The sequence below is a fragment of the Arachis hypogaea genome, chromosome 6 (assembly GCF_003086295.3).
Source record: "Arachis hypogaea cultivar Tifrunner chromosome 6, arahy.Tifrunner.gnm2.J5K5, whole genome shotgun sequence".
NCBI classification, from domain to species: Eukaryota; Viridiplantae; Streptophyta; class Magnoliopsida; order Fabales; family Fabaceae; genus Arachis; species Arachis hypogaea.
This window is the reverse complement of record NC_092041.1, coordinates 97,113,211-97,123,250: the sequence shown is the minus strand read 5'-3', so window position 1 is coordinate 97,123,250 and position 10,040 is coordinate 97,113,211. Positions and strand designations below refer to the sequence as shown.

At 33.7% G+C, this 10,040-nt stretch overlaps 1 protein-coding gene across 4 annotated transcripts; it reads left to right on the top strand.

Annotated features, from left to right (window-relative positions):
* The first annotated feature begins 1,564 nt into the window (after positions 1 to 1,564).
* On the top strand, positions 1,565 to 9,695 carry LOC112697041 (acetyl-coenzyme A synthetase, chloroplastic/glyoxysomal). 4 transcript variants are annotated; one of them, XM_025750025.3, is made up of 19 exons: positions 1,565 to 1,923; positions 2,766 to 3,148; positions 3,248 to 3,391; positions 3,503 to 3,658; positions 3,805 to 3,927; positions 4,062 to 4,230; positions 4,796 to 4,878; positions 5,118 to 5,219; positions 5,324 to 5,412; positions 5,517 to 5,607; positions 6,457 to 6,570; positions 7,161 to 7,237; positions 7,314 to 7,392; positions 7,600 to 7,668; positions 7,774 to 7,949; positions 8,148 to 8,204; positions 8,359 to 8,449; positions 8,581 to 8,679; positions 9,303 to 9,695. In XM_025750025.3, the coding sequence occupies exons 2-19, from the start codon at positions 2,783 to 2,785 to the stop codon at positions 9,486 to 9,488; spliced, it is 2,271 nt and encodes a 756-aa protein (XP_025605810.1). In that variant the 5' UTR covers positions 1,565 to 1,923; positions 2,766 to 2,782; the 3' UTR covers positions 9,489 to 9,695. The 4 variants fall into 4 exon arrangements, with proteins under 4 accessions (XP_025605810.1, XP_025605811.1, XP_072053460.1 ...); XM_025750026.3 differs by having other exon boundaries at positions 1,566 to 1,923; positions 2,782 to 3,148; XM_072197359.1 differs by having other exon boundaries at positions 1,566 to 1,923; positions 2,761 to 3,148.
* The last annotated feature ends 345 nt before the right edge of the window (positions 9,696 to 10,040 follow it).

The window sequence follows — 10,040 nt, the reverse complement described above, 5'->3', positions numbered from 1 at the left end:
ACGTCTAATTGAAATTTTTTTGACATAAATTAAAAAATTTATTTGTTTCCGAAAACAAATAAATTTATCTTTATTTTTCGAAATACATTTTTTTTGGAGCTTGAAGCAAGTTCGCCCATTGCAACGGTGAACTTGCCTAATTTTATGAAGTTCGCCCCCTACATCAGCGAACTTCATCAGCCGCGGATTGGGTCGAATACGGGACCATCATACGATGGCAAATCATCCTCGTGACCAATCGGTCAAAACTCTATATTGTACATCTTAAATACAATTTCCATCCGATACATGAGATGCACGTAAGCCCTCTAGTCAAGTTTAGCGTGTGAGCATGCCGCCAGAACATGGCGAGATGGAAGGTGAAAGGTTTGAAAGTATCCATCGCACTTACCCTCGTCGATGCAGTGGGCGAACCTCATAAAAATAGGTAAGTTCGTCATTGCAATGGGCGAATTTGCTTCAAGTTAAAAAAAAAAACGTATTTCAGAAAATAAAGATAAAATTATTTGTTTTGGGAAATAAATAATTTTTAAATTTATTTTGAAAAAATTTTCATGTATAATTGGATATACTAGGTGTGATGTATATGCTGTGAGTTAACATTTCACATCATTAATCGTTGACGAAAGATAGTAAAGTGAGTGACATAAAAGACCAAAATGATTAATATATAATATTTGAGATTGCGTTTATTTATAGATACGAGACCCTGAAACACAGGGAGACATAGAAACAAATCATGTTTGATAAATAAGATATAGACAAATATAGTATGTCCACAAACATTGAATTAGTATATTTTGTGTCTTTCATGACAAAATAGACATAGAAATACTAATAAAGACACAACTTATTTTTTTATTTTTTTTATTATTTTTATCAAATTTTTATAATTATCTTTTTTATTATTATAGTTTTTGTAAATTTTTTGAATAGAAAAAAATTGAGAATAAATTAGATTTTTATAATTTATTTTAATTTAGTACTAAATAAAATACAAAAACATTAAATTTTGTATTTGTATCTTTTATGTTTTGTTCTTAATATGTTGTCTTGTGTTGTTTTTAGAATCAAATACAATCTAAAAAATCACTTTAATTGATAAAATTTTTTAAAAATAAATTTAAAAAATAAACCATGTTAAAAAATAATTTAACTATTAACTCTTATTTAATCGCATTATAACTTTCCAAATGATTTAGAATCCGTTTGGAAAGTTTTAAAGCTATTTTTTTTAGCTTGACTTGTAAAAAATAATAGTATTAATGTCTGGTATAATTTTTAAAATTAAATTGTAACTTTCTAAAAAACTATTTAAGTATTTATGGAAAAGTTAAAAAAATGAATTTACTCGTAATAAATTTTTTTATCACATTTCTTTTAAAATAAACACTTTTAGAATTAAAAAATTAAACATAAAATAATTTATTTATAAACTATTTTTAATATAAATATTTATTATTTAATTTATTTAAAAAAAATTAATTAAACTGTTTGTGCAAAACCAACCTTAGTTAATTTTACCGATGCACCCGATAAAAGCAACTTCAGAATATGCGTTATTCAGGCAAAAACAAACTGTACTACTATATTATTTTCTCAGAAGATAAACAAACAAAATAATCCAAGCGAAGGTAGAAACCATGGTTGCCCCCCTTATCCTTTGTTGGAAACGGCATTTTAGTTTCCGACTGCAAAATCAGGCAAATAAAACCAGCCGTCAATGTTCTGTAATGTCACGTGCTATGCATATGCAAGATTTTGTTTGTTCCCTTATCAAGAATTTGAGAGTCATAACCAAAAAGAAACTCTTCCAAGTTCTAAAGAACTCAATTCTAAAGAACTCACTCACTTTGAAAATTGAAAATCTTCTTCAATTTCTCTGTGGGAATTGAGTCCTTGATCATCAAAGTCAAATTCCGTGTAAGTCTCTACTCTCATATCTTTCAAGTGTTAAAAGCAAAGGTTTCAGACCTTTACACGAGGATGATAAATTGATAATAGTTGTCATGGAAAAAATATTGAATTATCTTCTTAATCTATAATTTCCTTTTTTTTTATTTTTTCTCTTAATTATCTTTAAAAAATTTTAAAGTCAGCCTTGTAAGCACAGCCACTACTACGCCAATGCGTTTTCTTTTTTAATTTATCTTCTTTTTTTAATTATTTATCCTATAGTCTGCATAACATCACAATCTCTTGATAACTATTTTGATGTGAGACCATGATTGTGCCAATATAAACATAACATATATATAACAATTTACAGTAGTAACAACTAACAACCTATGTTTTCCGATTTATTTATCCACATAATCATTTGAGTTTCATGATTTCATAATCTACGCAAGCTAATAGCATCCCTTGACTCTAAGGACACACAAACAAATTGGCACTGTCCCTAATAATTCCCATAATTTTCGTTAGTTTAAATTTCAATAATTTTGACTGAGCCACAATTGTCTATGAAAATCGAACACATCATCATCATCTTTAAAAATATCAGTAAACTCAGAATTGGATCACCATAATCTTGCTCCCACTCTCCCTCATGACCTCATAATCCCACCTTCATTTTTTTTAATTGATTACGTTTTGAAACAGAAACCAAATTTTATTATTAATATTTTAATTTTAAGTATTATTATTTTATTATTACGCTCGCCTTAAATTCTCAGCTAAGAAACAAGTAAACCAAATAAATGATTATGATATGATATATAATAATCATATTTTATTAACGTATAATAATATTTATAGAGCAGTTGACAAATGTGGCAGAATGATTCCTGTGCCGTATAATTCAATTGTGTGTGCCGCTGCTGGTGGTGGTGCACGTGAACCTCTCTTCAGAAACCCTTCTTCTTCTGCTTCTGTGTATCTTCTTCAGTTCAATTGTAACAGAAGAAGAATCAACACTAATAATAGGAGGAATAATAATAATAATTTCATGGATTCAAATAATAATATGAGGACAGAGAGTTACCTGCGCCACGTCGATTCAAGGAAGCTAATGCCAAATGGCGCTGGCCACATTCCACACTTGAAAGCTGTGATTCTTGGTGAAGCTCTTGCATCTGAAGAAGATGATCTTGTTCTTCCCAGCAAGGAATTCTCTGATCAAGCAAATGTTCACTCACCTGAACAGGTTAGATCTCAGATGAATTATCGTCGTGTGTTCTAGGGTTTCTTTCATTTTGTTTCAAATAAATATGAATTTACTGTTTTTTGAATTGTGCTCTGTTAGTATATGGAGATGTATAAGAGGTCAATTGAGGACCCTGATGGATTCTGGTCTGAGATTGCATCACAGTTCTACTGGAAACAGAAATGGGGTGAGAAAGTCTGCGATGAAAATTTTGATGTCAGGGACGGCAAGATCAAGATTGAGGTGCCATTCTTTTCACTCTGATTTGGATCTTTGTTGCATTGATTTTGTTTTATTTTACTTTCTATTGATCTGGTGAGTAGTTTTGACCTTTTCTCTGTTGTTCTAATTCAGTGGTTCAAGGGTGGCATTACCAACGTGTGTTATAATTGCCTGGATAGAAATATTGAAGCTGGACTTGGTGATAAAGTTGCTCTTTACTGGGAAGGCAATGAGCCCGGTTTAGATGGCAGTTTAACTTACTCTCAGCTTCTCAATCAAGTTTGCCAGGTTAGTTATGAGTTATTACTTTCCCTTCAGTCTCTATCGGACGGAATTTCTCAATTTCAGGTGCTAGAATGATGTTAGGTTGGAATACACTATTGAAGATTGGCGGAAAAAGATTGACCTTCTTCTTCGTTGTCGTCATTTTCCAGGTTGCAAACTACCTGAAAGATATTGGTGTGAAGAAAGGCGATGCTGTAATTGTTTATTTGCCAATGATCAATGAGCTCCCCATCACAATGCTTGCCTGTGCTCGCATTGGTGCTGTTCATTCGGTATAGTACAAAAGCTTTTTCTTAGAACTGTCCAGCTTTTCTTTATTTGTTCACTCATATTCTCATGATTATTAGATTCCTCGATATGTTTCACTTGCCTTTTAATACATTTTAGGTTTTTTTGATTTGTTTAGGTTGTATTTGCCGGTTTTTCTGCAGAATCTCTTGCACAGAGAATCACTGACTGTAAACCGAAAGCTGTAATTACTTGCAATGCTGTTAGAAGGGGCACCAAACCTATTCTTCTGAAAGACATAGTTGATGCTGCCATCAATGATTCAGCCAAGGATGGGGTCTCCGTAGGTCGGGGAATATCATATCTGTTTATAGTTTCAGTGCTACAATCTTTTAAATAAATATAATGTAGTTATACTCGTCTTCCCCCCCCCCCCCCCCCCCCTTTTTTTTCTTTTTCTGCATATTACCATTTAAACATGTGTCCTTGCACACAAGCACAGATAGAGATATCATACCAGTATAGCAACATTTTGCACCTCTTTGTAGCTCATAGTGAGTGAGCTTATTAGTACGACGATAGCTTGATAGAATCCCATTTCCCATATGATGATTAGATAGTAGCACTTTGAAGAAGGTAAAGAAAAAAATTGTAGCAAGTGACACTCACCTTTCCTTAGTTTGTGCAACTAAGTTGATATTGACAAATAAAATGCAGGCTGGGATGTTATTTGTATTCTATATTGAATATTTATTTTTTCATCATGTAACGGCCATTCACTTGTCTGTGCATGCATACATACATACATTCATACATATTACATATAACCAATCACTTCCCAGATACATTTTGTTACTTTTGTTAGTTTCTTTAACTTGTTTATTTTTGCAATGTTGCTTCTTGTCTAAGCAGATGTATGCTTAGTTTATGATAACCCAGTGGCACTGAAGAGAGAAGATACAAAATGGACGCAAGGTCGGGATATATGGTGGCAGGTTAGTATAAAACTTTTGGTTGGTGATAATATACTCTCATATGGCCTGCTAAGTGCTAACTGTTGGTAACACAATTTCAGTTTACCATATCAATGCGGAATACATGCTATGCCTCGGAATTACCGAGTCATATAAATGTTTTAATCAGAATTTTTGTTTCTGATGATCAGGTTTTATGTGAATATTGATGATAGAGGTTCACATGTTCATTTTCGGCTAATACTTTATGTGCGTTGCAGGATGTTATTCCTAAATATCCAAGTACTTGCCCGGTAGAGTGGGTTGATGCCGAGGATCCACTTTTTCTACTCTATACAAGTGGAAGCACTGGAAAACCTAAGGTATTTGTGAGCTGTTACTGCTGTACTTCATTAGTTTTGTTGCCTTTTTCTTCTTTCCTTTACTTACAGTTGCTGCTTTCTAATTTCTAATCTATATTATAAAGGGTGTCCTCCATACCGCCGGTGGTTACATGGTATACACTGCCACAACATTCAAGTATGCATTTGACTACAAACCATCCGACATCTACTGGTACAATTGAAAGCTTATACTCTACATCCTTTTTTATCTTTGAGATGTTTTTCATGAATGTCAGATCCGTACACTTATTTAACACCTTTATTTCCTGGCTAAAGGTGTACGGCTGATTGTGGTTGGATTACTGGGCACAGCTATGTCACTTATGGACCCTTGCTCAATGGTGCAACCGTTTTAGTGTATGAAGGGGTAATATATTTTAAAACTGAAATATACTGTAATTTATTTATATGCATGATGGAACTTGAGAAAATGAATCCAACAGACTTGTTATTAGTTCAAACACACACATATACACAGAAAAAAAGGGGAATTCAACAATAAGTTTTTATTTCTACAGTTTAAGAATTTTATGAGAAAAAGTATGTATTTACCACTAATATAGGGCTGTGCGAAATTGGCATTAATGTTTTGAGAGGAACACATCGAGTCCATTCTAAAACAACATGGAAAAATGGATTTTATATGGCTTCTTACTTACCAGTGAAATTGAATTAATATCCCTTTCAATAGGCTCTTTAGTTGATGCTAAGAAGTTCAAAGCCATCATAAGCAGGAGGCAAAAGCTTTCGCCTGGTCTTTCTGTTATCAAGGTTATGGTTTGATTTCCATGCTGAGCTCTAGTATATTTCAAAAAACTGTGCTGACATCATAAACATAAAGGGAAAACTTGGGATCTAGTTAGGCCCAGCGGATTGTAACTAACTAGTGAGTTTAGGCGGGAAAGTCAGTCGGTTAGAGGCAAATAAGTGGGGGTTGTTGATAATCGTGGTTGTAAGAGAGTAGGGAACCCCCAACACTTCCTCACTGTATCAAACAGTGTGTCTTAGTGTTCTTCCCCAATTTGTAGGGTTCCTCAGCACATTGCTATTACAATACAATATCCTATTCTACTATTCTATTCATGCTGATTCCAGTTCTAACATTTTCATGAAAACTCAACTGTTAAATTGTCATAGTACGTCCATAGACAGTATGAGGATCAAGGAATTGCAAATAAATACTTCACCGTAAATCTAAAAGATTACCTGAATGCAGGCTCCTAATTATCCTGATGCTGGGCGCTGCTGGGACATTGTTGACAAATATAAAGTGTCAATATTCTACACTGCCCCCACATTGGTGCGGTCTCTCATGCGTGATGGTGAAGCAGTAAGATACCTCTATGCTCTCATGTTTACAGTGTACCTGTGTGCAATTGATTTGCGAATAAATGCCTTTGGATTTTGGATACGTGTGAGCACACACCAGCACACTCCCATGACACATCTTGTGTCTTGTGGCCTTCCTATGATGGTTGAAGAAGACCAAGGAACTTGTTTGGTTTACTTTCTCCATTTCTTTTTTTTTCTGAATTTTTTGAACAGTATTGTACAAATAGGGAAAAAAACATAGAATAGGATTTTATTATATTTTTCACTATTTTCTACTATATTCTTCACAAAGTTTTAAAACTAATAAACACAAAATATAGACAGAAAATGAAAACAGAAACCAATATAATTGTGTTTAGCATTGGGAGGCTCTTCCACCATAAATATGATCTTTTTAAGAATAATATCATCTTCTATTCATTCCTATGCATTATACAAATCAGATATGTATTCCCTTCTCTAAAATTTCGGACTGTAAACTGTGCAATGGATTAAAGGGCACCCCTAGTTTGATGAAGGAGTTGGATAAGGTTATGTTGATTTCTTTCATGTATTTATTTTCATTTTGAAATATTGCAATTGTTGCAGTACGTTACCCGATACTCAAGGAAATCTTTACGGGTTTTGGGCAGTGTGGGTGAGCCCATAAATCCAAGTGCATGGAGGTTATTATCTATATCAAATAACTTAATTTTCTATATCAAATGGCATTCTGAAGGATTCTTGATCCCACGCTTTCAGGTGGTTTTACAATGTAGTCGGAGATTCAAGGTGCCCTATCTCGGATACTTGGTGGCAAACAGAAACTGGTGGCTTCATGGTATTTTAACTTCCGATGACTGGGTTCTAATTTTGTCGATATTGTAGACATTGAACATGAATATAGAGAGCTAGGTTTCAATCTCTTGTGAAAAAACCACCACCATGCCGTTTTCCACTATGCAGGCTGGCTAGATTTTTGCATATATAAACATATCATATTTGTGCATTCAGTTTTTGGGACTTAATTTTTCACTGTTACATCCAGATAACTCCACTACCAGGTGCTTGGGCCCAAAAGCCTGGTTCTGCAACTTTCCCTTTCTTTGGAATTCAGGTCTTTTACCCAACCTTCAGATATTCACTTTATAATTTATGAATTTGTTGTAATCTCCCAGATAGTATTTGACCTTCACCACTGACAAATCATGTATAACTGTAGCCTGTGATAGTGGATGAGAAAGGAGTTGAAATAGATGGTGAGTGCAGTGGTTACTTGTGCATTAAGAAGTCTTGGCCTGGGGCATTCAGAACTCTATATGGTGATCATGAAAGATATGAAACAACATATTTCAAGCCATTTGCTGGTTACTATTTCAGTGGTGATGGCTGCAGAAGGTTAGTGATTGACTGACACATAGATTGTTCGTTAATCATAATATTTTCCGATTTCACAGTACTTGCATACTCTCTTCGATTTGAGTCTATCCCGTCTGAATTATGTTTCTGAATTCTGAATCCAATTCCAGAAAACACAGAACATGAAGAATTGCATTGGATAATTATGTTCAACATACTTTTTTAACTTCTTTTCAGGGATAAAGATGGATACCATTGGCTCACGGGAAGAGTGGATGATGTCATCAATGTCAGGTATTGTTAGAATTCCAAAGCTTTTACTGATGATTCTGGAGAGTTCCAATTTCAATTTTGATTCACATACAAGCCTGTCAGATGAGTGGAGTTGTTGCAACACTGCAGCTGTACGTGATGTTTATAAGTCTGACTTAGTATTGTTAATATGCAGCGGACACCGTATTGGCACAGCTGAAGTGGAATCAGCTTTAGTGTCACATCCTCAATGTGCAGAGGCTGCTGTTGTCGGTGTCGAGCATGAGGTATTATAATATTTTCTTCAGTGTGTGGCTTATCAGCTATCAAGTATGTGTTTGTACGAAAGAAAATGTCAAAATACATATAGTTTCGTTGTAGCATTACCAAGTGATTGCGGTCTCTCTTACCACTGCAGGTCAAAGGTCAGGGTATCTATGCATTTGTAACGCTTGTGGACAGTGTTCCTTACAGTGAAGACTTACGAAAGGACCTTATACTCACAGTTCGAAAGCAGGTCTGTACCTTTTTATTTTCTCATGTAATAACATATTTTCTAAAAGCATATTTGAGAAATGGTATAATTGTCATAATAGGTAATGATACACTGGATGGATCAGTGTTTTATGTAAACTTTATCATCTATGTCTGGATTCATTACACAATCACAGTAATGAAAGAAAAGAAAATGAAGTATCTTCATGGCAATTGTTCTTTGGAGCTATTGTGCCTTAAATTCTAACACAACTGCTTTTTGAGCTATATTTTGTTTCCTTTACACTTTCTTCTCCTACAAAAGAGGTCATTAGTCTGCATCATCACTGGACTCCTTCAAAATATTCATCAGAATTTCATTGTTTAATCAGAGAATATAACCCAAAAGCCTGCTGAAATCTTAACTGTTATTGCTGTTTGTTATTTCCAACATCTAGATGCAATGATACATTGGGTATAATGAATGTTTTAGGTCTGTGTCCGAATTGAACACTTCCGTGTTGCAATTTGCACTGCAATAAAAAGCCGAGAAAACATAACATGGAAGGACCTGATTGATCATCATGCGTTGATGCATTACAGATTTATGAATATAATCTTTATTTAAAACTTAATTTTCATTCTCTTTTTGTTCAAACATTTCAGATAGGAGCGTTCGCCGCACCCGACAAAATCCATTGGGCGCCCGGCCTCCCGAAGACCAGGAGCGGAAAGATAATGAGAAGAATTCTTCGAAAAATCGCCTCCAGGCAACTGGATGAACTTGGGGATACAAGCACCCTTGCAGATCCAAATGTGGTCAAGCAACTTATAGAATTTTCTGATTCCTGAAGTCCCCAAAACTATGTAATATTAAAGGTACATTACCAATTAGAGGCTTATCTGTTGAAGCTAATAGTCGTAGTGACTAGTGAGAACACAATTTTTTCCTTCTAGATCTGTAGACTCGAGACTCAAGGCTCAAGTCCCGTCTTCTTGGACTGCGGAATGCTTGTTCGAGTGATGGATACCACCAAAAGATTTAGTCGTTTACAAAAAGTCTTTGAAATATGTTATCCATAAAATAATTTCTGAATGATTTGAAAATGTTACAAAAATAATAAATAATTATATTTTTTATAAGATAAAAAAACTTTTGTATTTAGTAAATGACTTTGATTTAAATTTTTGTGCTAATATTTAAATATTTAGAAAATGTATAAAAAATCAGAATAAAATTTAATCTCTATATATTTTTTAATTTTTTTTTAAAATTTATTTGACATAAAATTATTAAATTTTAAAGATGAAAAGTCTTATTTTTTTTAATAATAATTGCAAAAATTTGTATTGAAATCTTTGCATCGAAATCTGATTTCTAAAGTCTTTTTTAAAATATATATA

Bases quoted from the DNA above. Each gene is read 5' to 3' on its own strand.
- LOC112697041 (XM_072197358.1), top strand. From the start codon at position 2,714: ATGATATATAATAATCATATTTTATTAACGTATAATAATATTTATAGA. The intron at 7,669-7,773 runs GTCTTTTACCCA...GTATAACTGTAG, and splicing joins TCCCTTTCTTTGGAATTCAG to CCTGTGATAGTGGATGAGAA. The intron at 7,950-8,147 runs GTTAGTGATTGA...ACTTCTTTTCAG, and splicing joins AGTGGTGATGGCTGCAGAAG to GGATAAAGATGGATACCATT.